Source organism: Lepisosteus oculatus, chromosome 23 (genome assembly GCF_040954835.1).
Source record: "Lepisosteus oculatus isolate fLepOcu1 chromosome 23, fLepOcu1.hap2, whole genome shotgun sequence".
Taxonomy (NCBI): Eukaryota; Metazoa; Chordata; class Actinopteri; order Semionotiformes; family Lepisosteidae; genus Lepisosteus; species Lepisosteus oculatus.
The window spans coordinates 1,353,930-1,367,857 of record NC_090718.1 but is presented as its reverse complement, the minus strand read 5'-3'; the positions used below and the strand labels follow the sequence as shown (position 1 = coordinate 1,367,857).

General features: G+C 58.3%; 2 protein-coding genes across 6 annotated transcripts; one reads left to right on the top strand and one right to left on the bottom strand.

Annotated features, from left to right (window-relative positions):
* Positions 1-58: 58 nt before the first annotated feature.
* On the bottom strand, positions 59-3,816 carry tmem238a (transmembrane protein 238a). 4 transcript variants are annotated; one of them, XM_069182608.1, is made up of 3 exons: positions 3,723-3,816; positions 2,202-2,539; positions 59-610 (listed from the first exon to the last, which is right to left on the bottom strand). In XM_069182608.1, exon 2 carries the CDS (start codon positions 2,535-2,537, stop codon positions 2,202-2,204), a length of 336 nt encoding a protein of 111 aa, XP_069038709.1. In that variant the 5' UTR covers positions 2,538-2,539; positions 3,723-3,816; the 3' UTR covers positions 59-610. The 4 variants fall into 4 exon arrangements, with proteins under 4 accessions (XP_069038709.1, XP_069038711.1, XP_069038710.1 ...); XM_069182610.1 differs by having other exon boundaries at positions 2,202-2,555; positions 3,723-3,797; XM_069182609.1 differs by lacking the exon at positions 3,723-3,816 and adding an exon at positions 3,508-3,713.
* Positions 3,817-4,464: 648 nt separating this feature from the next.
* On the top strand, positions 4,465-13,252 carry ccdc106a (coiled-coil domain containing 106a). Of its 2 annotated transcripts, XM_069182606.1 has the most exons (7): positions 4,465-5,597; positions 6,136-6,234; positions 6,884-7,087; positions 8,079-8,123; positions 8,275-8,469; positions 10,391-10,603; positions 11,770-13,252. In XM_069182606.1, the coding sequence occupies exons 1-7, from the start codon at positions 5,561-5,563 to the stop codon at positions 12,084-12,086; spliced, it is 1,110 nt and encodes a 369-aa protein (XP_069038707.1). In that variant the 5' UTR covers positions 4,465-5,560; the 3' UTR covers positions 12,087-13,252. The 2 variants fall into 2 exon arrangements, with proteins under 2 accessions (XP_069038707.1, XP_069038708.1); XM_069182607.1 differs by lacking the exon at positions 6,136-6,234.
* Positions 13,253-13,928: the final 676 nt, after the last annotated feature.

Sequence of the window (13,928 nt, the reverse complement as noted above, 5' to 3'; positions counted from 1 at the left end):
GGACGCACTTTACACAAAAGGTGGTGGGAGTGTGGAACAAATGCAGAAACCATTTCACTGGGGAGGTGGTAACTGTTATTTATTACACAATTGATTAGCAAAAGTTTACATGAAGCACAAAATACACATTCAAAGGCAGGGAAACCTCATTCACAGCGCATTAAAAGCTGACAGTGCGCTATATTGGCAGTCTGGCAGCTTGAAACTTGAAGCTGAATAAAATAAAAGCAAAAGCATTTAAAGGGTACACAAAGGGTGGTGGGAGTAGGGACGAAGCTGCCCAGTTGTGTTGTAGAAGCCGATACTCTGGCTGCTCGACAGGCAGCTGGATGAGATCCTACAGTCAGGGCAGGAGACACTACCGTACACAGAGGGCGGTAGGGGTAGGGAACAAGCTGTCCTGCTGTGTTGTTGAAGCCAAAAACCCTGACTAATTTCAAGAACCAGCTGCACCAGGAACTCTGATTACTGAGCTTCTCGTTACGCAACAGGCTGGACGGGCAGGATGACCTCTCGGTTGTAACTTTTCAGTGTGTAACAGCGTCCCGCGTACGTCCCAAAACACACTCGCGGGACATACAGCATGCGACAGTCTCGGTCTCTCGTGAATCTGTAGCAAAGAGAGAGAGGGGTTCATACAGACACACTGACTGGACACTCCAGTACATGAACACTGCACTGAGAGAGAGGGGTTCATACAGATACACTGACTGGACACTCCAGTACATTAACACTGCACTGAGAGAGAGAGAGGGGTTCATACAGACACACTGACTGGACACTCCAGTACATGAACACTGCACTGAGAGAGAGAGGGGTTCATACAGACACACTGACTGGACACTCCAGTACATGAACACTGCACTGAGAGAGAGAGAGGGGTTAATACAGACACACTGACTGGACACTCCAGTACATGAACACTGCACTGAGAGAGGGAGGGGTTCATACAGACACCCTGACTGGACACTCCAGTACATGAACACTGCACTGAGAGAGAGAGGGGTTAATACAGACACACTGACTGGACACTCCAGTACATGAACACTGCACTGAGAGAGAGAGGGGTTAATACAGACACACTGACTGGACACTCCAGTACATGAACACTGCACTGAGAGAGAGAGGGGTTAATACAGACACACTGACTGGACACTCCAGTACATGAACACTGCACTGAGAGAGAGAGGGGTTCATACAGACACACTGACTGGACACTCCAGTACATGAACACTGCACTGAGAGAGAGAGAGGGGTTCATACAGACACACTGACTGGACACTCCAGTACATGAACACTACACTGAGAGAGAGAGGGGTTCATACAGACACACTGACTGGACACTCCAGTACATGACCACTGCACTGAGAGAGAGAGGGGTTCATACAGACACACTGACTGGACACTCCAGTACATTAACACTGCACTGAGAGAGAGAGGGGTTCATACACACACACTGACTGGACACTCCAGTACATGAACACTGCACTGAGAGAGAGAGGGGTTAATACAGACACACTGACTGGACACTCCAGTACATGAACACTGCACTGAGAGAGAGAGGGGTTAATACAGACACACTGACTGGACACTCCAGTACATGAACACTGCACTGAGAGAGAGAGGGGTTCATACAGACACACTGACTGGACACTCCAGTACATGACCACTGCGCTGAGAGAGAGAGGGGTTCATACAGACACACTGACTGGACACTCCAGTACATGACCACTGCGCTGAGAGAGAGAGGGGTTCATACAGACACACTGACTGGACACTCCAGTACATGAACACTGCACTGAGAGAGAGGGGTTCATACAGACACACTGACTGGACACTCCAGTACATGAACACTGCACTGAGAGAGAGAGGGGTGAATACAGACACACTGACTGGACACTCCAGTACATTAACACTGCACTGAGAGAGAGAGGGGTTAATACAGACACACTGACTGGACACTCCAGTACATGAACACTGCACTGAGAGAGAGGGGTTCATACAGACACACTGACTGGACACTCCAGTACATGAACACTGCACTGAGAGAGAGAGAGGGGTTAATACAGACACCCTGACTGGACACTCCAGTACATGAACACTGCACTGAGAGAGAGAGGGGTTCATACAGACACACTGACTGGACACTCCAGTACATGAACACTGCACTGAGAGAGAGAGGGGTGAATACAGACACTCACTCAGTACCCCTTTGCCCCGTGGGTGTGGCCCACACTGCCCCTGATGCGCCGGCTCAGTCTGCGTGCCAGCCGGTCCACGGCGCCCCCTATGTGTCCGGGGGTCTTGATCTCGTCGCCCTCCAGCCCCTCCAGGTTGCCACTGTACCAGAGCACCCAGCCGGCCATGGAGATGACCACCAGCAGGGCGCCCGAGTACACCAGCAGGTCCCCGAAGTCGCGCCCCCTGACCTCCACGGGCGCGAAGACCCCCACCAGCAGCGCCGAGACCCCCAGCACGTCCATCAGGATGGCGAAGAACAGGGCCAGCTTGCAGCGAGAGAGACCCTCACAGCGCATGTCTGAGAGAGAGAGACACTGACCAAGTGGACACTACAGCACAGAGACACTGACTGACTGGACACTACAGCACAGGGACACTGACTGACTGACTGGACACTACAGCACAGTGACCCTGACTGACTGACTGGACACTACAGCACAGAGACCCTGACTGACTGGACACTACAGCACAGAGACACTGACTGACTGACTGGACACTACAGCACAGTGACCCTGACTGACTGAACACTGCAGCACAGTGACCCTGACTGACTGACTGGACACTACAGCACAGAGACACTGACTGACTGGACACTACAGCACAGAGACACTGACTGACTGACTGGACACTACAGCACAGAGACCCTGACTGACTGACTGGACACTACAGCACAGAGACCCTGACTGACTGGACACTACAGCACAGAGACCCTGACTGACTGACTGGACACTACAGCACAGAGACCCTGACTGACTGGACACTACAGCACAGTGACCCTGACTGACTGACTGGACACTACAGCACAGCGACACTGACTGACTGACTGGACACTACAGCACAGAGACACTGACTGACTGACTGGACACTTTGAGCGGCGTCCGCGGGAGATCAGACTGGAGTGGGTGCCCAGTCTCCTCTGACCAGTGTGTCCACAGGAGAGCCAGATGATGATGTTCCCTCCCCGTGTCTCTCGCTCTGTGCCCGTGTTGGCAGTGCCGCCTGATTTCCCTGCTCTCTCAGTGTGTAAACACCGGGGCAGCCGGACTCCGCCCCCGCTCACCTGATCACGCACTGAGCCTGAACACCGTGTTAATGCGCCCACCGCACGTATTTATCGAAAAAACCGATGTCCGCAGGCACACTATACTTGAAAAAGGCTTCCTATGGTCACACAATGCCTCGTACAACTTTTTAACAAGAGTTTACTCTCGTAGTAAAACACTGGTGAAGAAATACCACACTGTGCTGGCGCTAAGCAGTATTTACCGCGGTAATACCCAGCTTTGCCTAACGAGAACAGTCTTGAGGACGGAAACGCCGGGCTGTGCTGTCCTGAAAACGGCGTGTCCAGCGGTAATAACGCACGCAACCTCTCGGGCTCCCGGAGATCAGACACGTCAGGCTCTGGCGCTCGGACCGGACACAGCTGGACACAGCTGGACACAGCTGCCGGCCGGCCGCCCGTCCCTCCGTCCACTCACCGACAACGGCGTGTCTTCCCCCCACGCAGCAGCTCCCGGGCTCTTCCGGGCTCTGCCCCCCCGCGGGGCCGGGACGCCACTCCCAGGTGAGTTACCTGACACCCCGCACCTGCCCGGCGCCCCCCTCCGGCGCACACTGGAATGGCGGCGGACGGGTCTGCTGGACGGGTCCGTCTGGACAGCGCGGGGGACCGGCGCCCTGCCCGCAGGGCTGATCGGCCGTCAGCCGGGGAGATTCGCGGCGGAGCCCGGTCCCCGGTCCGGGATCCCCGGCTGCTCCGGCGGCACAGGCCAGCTCGGCGGCGCGTCTCCCAGCCCGGGGTTCTCTGCAGCGGGCTGCTGTGTCTGGTCGTTACCGCTGTCCTCGGAGATCAGCACGGTGCCCACGGCGGTTAAAGGGGTTATTCCCTGCTGGAAACTGAAGAAGGAAAGAGACACGACGTTTCGGCTGTGGAGCGTCGAGTTCATCTGCTCTAAGAGCCGTGTCCGTCAGTGAAATACAGGGACACGAGCGCGAACATCTGAAACCGAGGACAAGGGGGCCACTACTGTACATGGAGGGTGGTGGGGGTGGGGAACAGGCCGCCCCGGCCATGTTTTTGAAGCTGATATCCTGGCTTCTCTCAAGAATGGAAACTGGACAAGATTAAACGCGAGAGAGTGGTCTCTTCTCTTTTGTAACCTTTGTTTTTTTTACTTCCTTTTGAAAAAAAAACAGGAGACGGTCAAGGCCGTAGGGAGGCTCCGAGATCCTGGCGGCTGTCCCCGATATATTTAGGTTAATTTAAATAACTTGAGGCGTTTGCTGTCGTTCGCTGGCAAATCTGCGCTGGGAAACTGCGCTCTGGGAGCGGTGCGATAGTTTTTACACGGTCCCTTAGCGGCGGAGGCCGATTCTGCGTGTGGCGGGCGGTGCGGGGAGTTGGCCGACGCTCCCTGACGTTGAAACGCCCCCCCCCCCTCCGTCCTCCTCCGCGTGACCGGAAGTGGGTCGCTGGGGCGGCGCAGGCGCAGAGCGCAGCTCCGGCCATTAATTGTTATTGTTGAGGCGCAGGGGAGACGGGAGAGACGGAGGGAGAGCGAGAGGAGGAGAGAAACTGGGAGAGGAATCGCGCAGAGAGGAAGGGTAGAGCGCGACAGAGGGGAGGGGGCCCTCAGGCGCCCGGGTCCGAGCGAGCCGAGCCGAGCCGAACCGAACCGAGCCCCGGTCTGATCTCGGCGTTATCCGTCGGTAGTGTCTGTAACCAGACCCGGGACACGGGCGCCGTTCCTGTTTTTCTGCAACAGAGCACAATCCGAGCAGCGGCAGCATGATTCACTCTCCTCTCCTGCGCTAGGGTCGCTGGGCCCGGCGTTTCTGGCCCGGCTCGGTCCGGTCCAGTCCTGTGCGGTCCGGCCCGGCGGATCCGGGCGTGCGGAGAGGAGGAGGACGGGGGTTGGACAGCGGAGTTCAGGAGTTCGGGGATCTGTTCCGCTCGGGCTGGGCTATACTGGACCGGACCGGGCCGGACTCGGGACCGAGCCTGGCGTGGGAGCGGTTTCCGGGCAGCCGGGTCAGCGGCACCATGTGGCCCTTGGGCCGGCGGCTGTAGGAGCAGGGTCCCGTGTGCGGCTTGTATTGCGTGTCCCCGAACTGAGCCCGGTTTCTGGGCCGCCCGGTTCTCGCCTCAGCCAGGCGGTAGTTAAGGCTGCGAGGCAGAGCGGTGATTAAGCTTGATTACCGCCCTCGGCGCCCGGCGTCTGGGAGAGAGAGAGAGACAGGAAGGGGGGGGAGAGAGAGAGAGTTTTTTTTCTTTCCAGTTTTTTTTTTGCGTTTGACTCCGGAGGACGGCGGAAATATGAACGATGAGACGAGCAACGCGAGGAAACGAACAGGTGGGTCGGCCGGGACATCACGGGCAGCTGCTGTCGTGCCGTCCAGTCGGGAGTCCAAGCGCTGCACACGTGCGTACAGAGCGGTGCGCCGCGGGGCCTGTCCACTGCTGTCCAGCCGTGTCAAGTGGGTCAGTTTGTGTTGGGGTGGGACCGTAGGGGGTGGGGCTGTGGGGTATGGGGGTGGAGCCGGTTGCCATGGTGAGGTATGGGGGTGGAGCCGGTCGCCATGGTGATGTCCAGGGGGTGGAGCCGGGTGCCATGGTGACGTCCAGGGGGTGGGGCTGTGTGGTGTGGGGGTGGAGCCGGTTGCCATGGTGACGTCCAGGGGGTGGAGCCGGGTGCCATGGTGACGTCCAGGGGGTGGGGCTGTGTGGTGTGGGGGTGGAGCCGGTTGCCATGGTGAAGTACAGGGGGTGGAGCCGGTTGCCATGGTGAAGTACAGGGGGTGGGGCTGTGTTGTAAGGGGGCGGGGTCAGTAAAGGGGGGGGGTGCTGTTTACTTAATTGTGTAATTAATCTCTCTCTCCCCCCCCCATCAGTGAAGAGGGATGAGGATGAGTACGAGATCTCCATTCCCTTTGAGGAAAATAACTTTGAGCAGCCTGTGTACTTCAACCAGAATGAGCAGAACTTCGAAGGTAAGAGACTGGCGAGTCTCTGGGTGGTGGTGGGAGATTCTTCATCAGGGCAGCTGGACACGGTCTCGTCCGGATTCAGTTTTATCACGCTCCATAAAGGACAGGACAGCCATGCGCTGGATCGTCCCCGCAGGACAGACGCCCTGTCCTGTGTTGTGGACAGTGTAGGCTAGGAAACCAGTTTGGGCTCACAGTGTTATGGTTTGTTCTGGATATTTGTCCCGTCCTTTGACGTGCAGCACAAGTTGAACTGCTTTGTGCTGCCCCAAGTCCTGTCCTGTGATGTCGCAGATGTATCCGATCTGCTTTGTCCTGTTTAGTTGTTAAGTAGTGTGTTTGTGGGTCCTGTCTGTTGTTATGTAGCTGCAGCTGCTAAATCAAGTCCACTTTATTGCATCCTAGCATAACCCCTTGGTGCAGGCTAATTGGACAGATCTGAGCAATACCGTCCACAGTGTGGATAAGTATTAATATTGCAGTGGTGGATGTGACCAGTATGTACACGTCCTGCACCGCTCTTCCTCCAGGGGCTGTTGTGTCTCCTCCCGCGTGGCTCGCTGCCCGGTCTGCCTTCTCTCCTGTCTCGTCTCGGTGTCTCCAACCCAGCGTCTGTCTCAAACGCCCGTCTGTCTCTCTCTCTGTCTCTCAGAGCCCGCGGGGCCTCCCACCAGCTCCTACCTGCTGATCACCAACCTGCGCACACAGCTGCAGATCTCGCTGGAGAAGAACTCCTGGCTGCAGAAGCGCATCGAGGACCTGGAGGAGGAGAGGGACTTCCTGCGCTGCCAGCTGGACCGGTTCATCTCCTCCACCAAGAGCCAGGAGAACAGCAGCACGGAGCGACGCCGGGAGGGTGAGGCGCACGTCTGTCACAGGACTAATACAGACCCCAGAGACACACCTCACACACGGACCCTAATACAGACCCTAGAGACACTCCCCACACACAGAGATTAATACAGACCCTAATACAGACCCTAGAGACACTCCCCACACACAGAGATTAATACAGACCCTAATACAGACCCCAGAGACACTCCTCACACACAGAGATTAATACAGACCCTAATACAGACCCCAGAGACACTCCCCACACACAGAGATTAATACAGACCCTAGAGACACTCCTCACACACAGAGATTAATACAGACCCTAATACAGACCCCAGAGACACTCCCCACACACAGAGATTAATACAGACCCTAATACAGACCCCAGAGACACTCCCCACACACAGAGATTAATACAGACCCTAATACAGACCCCAGAGACACTCCCCACACACAGAGATTAATACAGACCCTAATACAGACCCTAGAGACACTCCCCACACACAGAGATTAATACAGACCCTAATACAGACCCCAGAGACACTCCTCACACACAGAGATTAATACAGACCCTAATACAGACCCCAGAGACACTCCCCACACACAGAGATTAATACAGACCCTAGAGACACTCCTCACACACAGAGATTAATACAGACCCTAATACAGACCCCAGAGACACTCCCCACACACAGAGATTAATACAGACCCTAATACAGACCCCAGAGACACTCCCCACACACAGAGATTAATACAGACCCTAATACAGACCCCAGAGACACTCCCCACACACAGAGATTAATACAGACCCTAATACAGACCCCAGAGACACTCCCCACACACAGAGATTAATACAGACCCTAATACAGACCCCAGAGACACTCCCCACACACAGAGATTAATACAGACCCTAATACAGACCCTAGAGACACTCCTCACACACGGGTTAAAGCACAGTTTTATTCAGGCAACTGATGGATGTATTTGAATAAACTGTCTATTCCTGCCTTCAGATGGTGACTCCAGAACGTACTCTTGGGAGAGACGAAGAGATAACGGTAGGTCTGTCTGTGTCTCTCTCGTCTCCGTACGAACCCGTCCCTCGGCCTGTGTCTGCTTGAGTCTGGACCGCAGGCGGGTGTGCTGTTGGAACTCTGGGCTCTCGCCCCGTCCGGCTGGTTAACCCCACTGTCCCCCTGTCCCCCCCAGACCAGCACTGCCGCCCGCCCCGCCAGGCTTTCTCGCGGAGAGCCGCCCCCCTGCCCCCCCCGGGCGCCAAGGCCCCGCCCCCCGGGCTGGGCGGCCAGCCGCTCGGCAGCGCCCTGGCCACCGCGTACACGCACCCACAGCCACACGCGCAGACACACAGCGGCAACAGCCACAGCCAGCTGGCCGACATCCCCGGTGAGTGGGGGAGTGCGTGCGTGTGTGTGTGGGTGTGTGTGTATGGGGGAGGTGAGTGTGTGGGTGGGTGTATGGGGGATGTGTATGGGGGAGGTGTGTGTGTGTGTGTATGGGGGAGGTGGGTGTGTGTGTGTGTGTATGGGGGAGGTGGGTGTGTGTGTGTGTGTGTATGGGGGAGGTGGGTGTGTGTGTGTGTATGGGGGAGGTGGGTGTGTGTGTGTGTGTATGGGGGAGGTGGGTGTGTGTGTGTGTGTGTATGGGGGAGGTGGGTGTGTGTGTGTGTGTATGGGGGAGGTGGGTGTGTGTGTGTGTGTGTATGGGGGAGGTGGGTGTGTGTGTGTGTGTGTATGGGGGAGGTGGGTGTGTGTGTGTGTGTGTATGGGGGAGGTGGGTGTGTGTGTGTGTGTGTATGGGGGAGGTGGGTGTGTGTGTGTGTGTGTATGGGGGAGGTGGGTGTGTGTGTGTGTGTATGGGGGAGGTGGGTGTGTGTGTGTGTATGGGGGAGGTGGGTGTGTGTGTGTGTGTATGGGGGAGGTGGGTGTGTGTGTGTGTGTATGGGGGAGGTGGGTGTGTGTGTGTGTGTATGGGGGAGGTGGGTGTGTGTGTGTGTGTATGGGGGAGGTGGGTGTGTGTGTGTGTGTATGGGGGAGGTGGGTGTGTGTGTGTGTGTATGGGGGAGGTGGGTGTGTGTGTGTGTGTATGGGGGAGGTGGGTGTGTGTGTGTGTGTATGGGGGAGGTGGGTGTGTGTGTGTGTGTATGGGGGAGGTGGGTGTGTGTGTGTGTGTATGGGGGAGGTGGGTGTGTGTGTGTGTGTATGGGGGAGGTGGGTGTGGGTGTATGGGGGAGGTGGGTGTATGTGGGGTGTGTGTGTGTATGGGGGATGTGTGTGTGTGTGTATGGGGGATGATGTGTGTGTGTGTGGGGGAGGTGGGGGGTTGGTGTATGGGGGAGGTGTGTGTGGGTGTGTGTATGGGGGAGGTGGGTGTGTGTGGGTGTATGGGGGAGGTGGGTGTGTGTGGGTGTATGGGGGATGATGTGTGTGTGTGTGGGGGAGGTGGGGGGTTGGTGTATGGGGGAGGTGTGTGTGGGTGTGTGTATGGGGGAGGTGGGTGTGTGTGTGTGTATGGGGGATGATGTGTGTGTGTGGGGGGGAGGTGGGGGGTTGGTGTATGGGGGAGGTGTGTGTGGGTGTGTGTATGGGGGAGGTGGGTGTGTGTGGGTGTATGGGGGAGGTGGGTGTGTGTGGGTGTATGGGGGATGATGTGTGTGTGTGTGTGGGTGTGTGGGGGAGGTGTGTGTGTGTGTGTGGGGGAGGTGTGTGTATGGGGGAGGTGTGTGTGTGTGTGTATGGGGGATGATGTGTGTGTATGGGGGATGATGTGTGTGTGTGTGGGTGTGTGTATGGGGGATGATGTGTGTGTGTGGGGGTGTGTGTATGGGGGATGATGTGTGTGTGGGTGTGTGGGTGTATGGGGGATGATGTGTGTGTGGGTGTGTATGGGGGATGATGTGTGTGTATGGGGGATGATGTGTGTGTGTGGGTGTGTATGGGGGATGATGTGTGTGTATGGGGGATGATGTGTGTGTGTGTGGGTGTATGGGGGATGATGTGTGTGTGTGTGGGTGTATGGGGGATGATGTGTGTGTGGGTGTGTATGGGGGATGATGTGTGTGTGGGTGTGTATGGGGGATGATGTGTGTGTGGGTGTGTATGGGGGATGATGTGTGTGTGGGTGTGTATGGGGGATGATGTGTGTGTGGGTGTGTATGGGGGATGATGTGTGTGTGGGTGGGTGTGTGTATGGGGGATGATGTGTGTGTGTGTGTATGGGGCCGGGTGAAGCACCAGAGCAGTAGCCGGTGAGACGCCAGCTCCTGTCCTCGAACCCGCGTGACGCCGCCTGTCCCGTCTCTGCGCAGAGTCGCTCTCCCTGGGCATGCTGGGAGAGGAGGAGGAGCTGCTGGAGGACGAGGAGGGCATCCTGGAGGAGGAGGAAGTGATGTCGGGGGAGGACCTGTCCGAGTGCGGGGGCGCGCGGCGGGGCGCCCGGGGGACCGCGGGGGCCCGGGGTCACCTGGGGGTCAAGCGGCGGCGTGTCATCCGGATCTCCCGCGGCCGAGAGCGGCAGAGAGGTGTGTGTCCCGCTGTCCACTGGGTCAGGGCTGGAGAGCGGACCGTACAGTGCCTTTACTGACCAGTGATGGGGAGAGGGAGTGTCCCGCTGTCCCTGGGTCAGGGCTGGAGAGCGGACTGGACAGTGCCTGTACTGACCAGTGATGGGGAGAGGGAGTGTCCCGCTGTCCACTGGGTCAGGGCTGGAGAGTGGACTGGACAGTGCCTGTACTGACCAGTGATGGGGAGAGGGAGTGTCCCGCTGTCCACTGGGTCAGGGCTGGAGAGTGGACTGGACAGTGCCTGTACTGACCAGTGATGGGGAGAGGGAGTGTCCCGCTGTCCACTGGGTCAGGGCTGGAGAGTGGACTGGACAGTGCCTGTACTGACCAGTGATGGGGAGAGGGAGTGTCCCGCTGTCCACTGGGTCAGGGCTGGAGAGTGGACTGGACAGTGCCTGTACTGACCAGTGATGGGGAGAGGGAGTGTCCCGCTGTCCACTGGGTCAGGGCTGGAGAGTGGACTGGACAGTGCCTGTACTGACCAGTGATGGGGAGAGGGAGTGTCCCGCTGTCCAGTGGGTCAGGGCTGGAGAGCGGACTGGACAGTGCCTGTACTGACCAGTGATGGGGAGAGGGAGTGTCCCGCTGTCCACTGGGTCAGGGCTGGAGAGTGGACTGGACAGTGCCTGTACTGACCAGTGATGGGGAGAGGGAGTGTCCCGCTGTCCACTGGGTCAGGGCTGGAGAGCGGACTGGACAGTGCCTGTACTGACCAGTGATGGGGAGAGGGAGTGTCCCGCTGTCCACTGGGTCAGGGCTGGAGAGCGGACTGGACAGTGCCTGTACTGACCAGTGATGGGGAGAGGGAGTGTCCCGCTGTCCAGTGGGTCAGCGCTGGAGAGCGGACTGCAGTGTCCAGTGGGTCAGCGCTGGAGAGCAGACTGGAGTGTCCAGTGCCTGTACTGACCAGTGATGGGGTCAGTGTGGGTGGGGAGAGGGAGTGTCCCGCTGTCCAGTGGGTCAGTGCTAGAGAGCAGACTGGAGTGTCCAGTGCCTGTACTGACCAGTGATGGGGTCAGTGTGGGTGGGGAGAGGGAGCGGACTGCAGTGTCCAGTGGGTCAGCGCTGGAGAGCGGACTGCAGTGTCCAGTGCCTGTACTGACCCCTCCCGCTCTGTCCCGCAGTGAAGGATGCGGCTGGCGTGCTCTTCCGCTACAAGAAGATCCTGGTCACCTACCAGAGGCTGAAGAACATGACTAAGGCCTTCCAGATCCACGGTGTGGACCGCAACACGGTGGCGTCCACCACGCCCATCGCCGAGCTGCTGCTGGTGGCGCCCGAGAAGGTGGCTGAGGTGGGCGAGTTCGACCCCTCCAAGGAGAAGCTGCTGGACTACGCGCGACGCTGCTACACCGCGCTGGACGAGCAGACGCTCAGCAAGGTGCAGGCGCTGAAGAAGAACAACCTGCTGCTGCCCATCTCCTACAGGTTCAAGCACTAGCAGGGGGAGAGAGGAGGAGCGAGGAGGAGGAGCGAGGGCAGGGGGAGAGGAGGAGGAGCGAGGGCAGGGGGAGAGAGGAGGAGGAGGGATGAGCGAGGGCAGGGGGAGAGGAGGAGGAGCGAGGGCAGGGGGAGAGAGGAGAAGGAGGGATGAGCGAGGGCAGGGGGAGAGAGGAGAAGGAGGGATGAGCGAGGGCAGGGGGAGAGAGGAGGAGGAGGGAGGAGCGAGGGCAGGGGGAGAGAGGAGGAGGAGGAGGAGGAGGAGCGAGGGCAGGGGGAGAGAGGAGGAGGAGGAGGAGGAGGAGCGAGGGCAGGGGGAGAGAGGAGGAGGAGGAGGAGGAGGAGGGGTAGAGACAGACTCTGACACAGGCAGACGCTCCAGGTGAGAGAGGAGCCAGAGATACTGGGAGAGACCAGAGAGCCCTGTGGCCCCGGGCCCCGCCCCTCTCCTGGGCCCCGCCCCTCTCCTGGGCCCCGCCCCTCTCCCGAGCTCCTCGTTACTGGGGCTGGGGGGTATGGAGCTGTTGGGAGGGGCCACAGCCTCCCGCGGCTCCTGGGCTCCACCCCCCTCCAGGGTCGCTGTCGGGGCGCCTGGGGCCCCTTCGTAGGGAGAGAGCGGGCGGAGAGGAAGGAAGAGGAGGTGTTGTGCTGCTCTTGACCTCCAGGGGGCGCCGCTGGCGTCTGGACAAGTGGGTGGGCCCCTGGGCGCGGCCGTTGATCCCTGTAGACGAGCTCCCAGACCTCCCGCGGGACCTGGGTGAGGAACTTGGCAGGTGGCAATGGGATCTTCGTCCCAGCCGGAGTCCCGGTTCTCCGAGCCGGTGCCGCTGTCCTGGTCCGGTGTCGGCGGTGGCGCGTCTCCGGAGAGGGGGGGGCGCCCCTTTCGTCTCTGTGACTCCCTGTGTTTCCACGCCTGGCGGCAGCTGGCGGGAGGGGAGAGTCTTGTTTTCCCAGACAAGGAAACGGAGCTTCCAGTCGGGTTTCCCAGCATTCCTGCGCTGCGCTCGGGCACGCACACGCGCGCCAGCCTGTGTGTCCCTCCCCGCGGAAGCTGACCGCGTGCTTTAAAAGTGATTAAAACCAGAAATCTTGACCATGATGATGATGATGACGACGACGACAATGACACTAAAATTAGTACCAGTAATAAATATTTGATTTCTTAAATCTGCCGTGTCAGTGCATGTGTTAACCTGCCAGGGGTTAAAGGTCATGTCTGTGTATGTTGGTGTCAACTGTAGCAGGGCTGTCCAGTCCTGGTCCTGGAGGGGGTCAGTGTGTGTCTGCAGCAGGGCTGTCCAGTCCAGGTCCTGGAGGGGTCAGTGTGTGTCTGCAGCAGGGCTGTCCAGTCCAGGTCCTGGAGGGGTCAGTGTGTGTCTGCAGCAGGGGTGTCCAGTCCTGGTCCTGGAGGGGTCAGTGTGTGTCTGCAGCAGGGCTGTCCAGTCCTGGAGGGGTCAGTGTGTGTCTGCAGCAGGGCTGTCCAGTCCTCGTCCTGGAGGGGTCAGTGTGTGTCTGCAGCAGGGCTGTCCAGTCCTGGTCCTGGAGGGGTCAGTGTGTCTGCAGCAGGGCTGTCTAGTCCTGGTCCTGGAGGGGTCAGTGTGTGTCTGCAGCAGGGCTGTCCAGTCCAGGTCCTGGAGGCCTGTAGGTTTCTGATTATTCTGATAAACATGTAGATGTCTGTTATGCAAGATAAACTTTTACTGTCCTCCAGGGGAATCTATTTGATCTGTGTTTGGGAACACGTTGGCAGAGGGAAGAAGCTGATACTCCGAATTAAAAAGGATCTCATACATTTTTTCCCCTCTCGTTTAATCAGGGATTGCTCTCAAACTGTCTGCAAGGA

Excerpts from the sequence above, each read along its gene's own strand:
- tmem238a (XM_069182608.1), bottom strand. The coding sequence starts at position 2,537 with ATGCGCTGTGAGGGTCTCTCTCGCTGCAAGCTGGCCCTGTTCTTCGCC.
- ccdc106a (XM_069182606.1), top strand. The coding sequence starts at position 5,561 with ATGAACGATGAGACGAGCAACGCGAGGAAACGAACAG. Across the intron at positions 7,088-8,078 it reads CACGGAGCGACGCCGGGAGG|ATGGTGACTCCAGAACGTAC; the intron begins GTGAGGCGCACG and ends TCCTGCCTTCAG. Across the intron at positions 8,470-10,390 it reads CCAGCTGGCCGACATCCCCG|AGTCGCTCTCCCTGGGCATG; the intron begins GTGAGTGGGGGA and ends GTCTCTGCGCAG.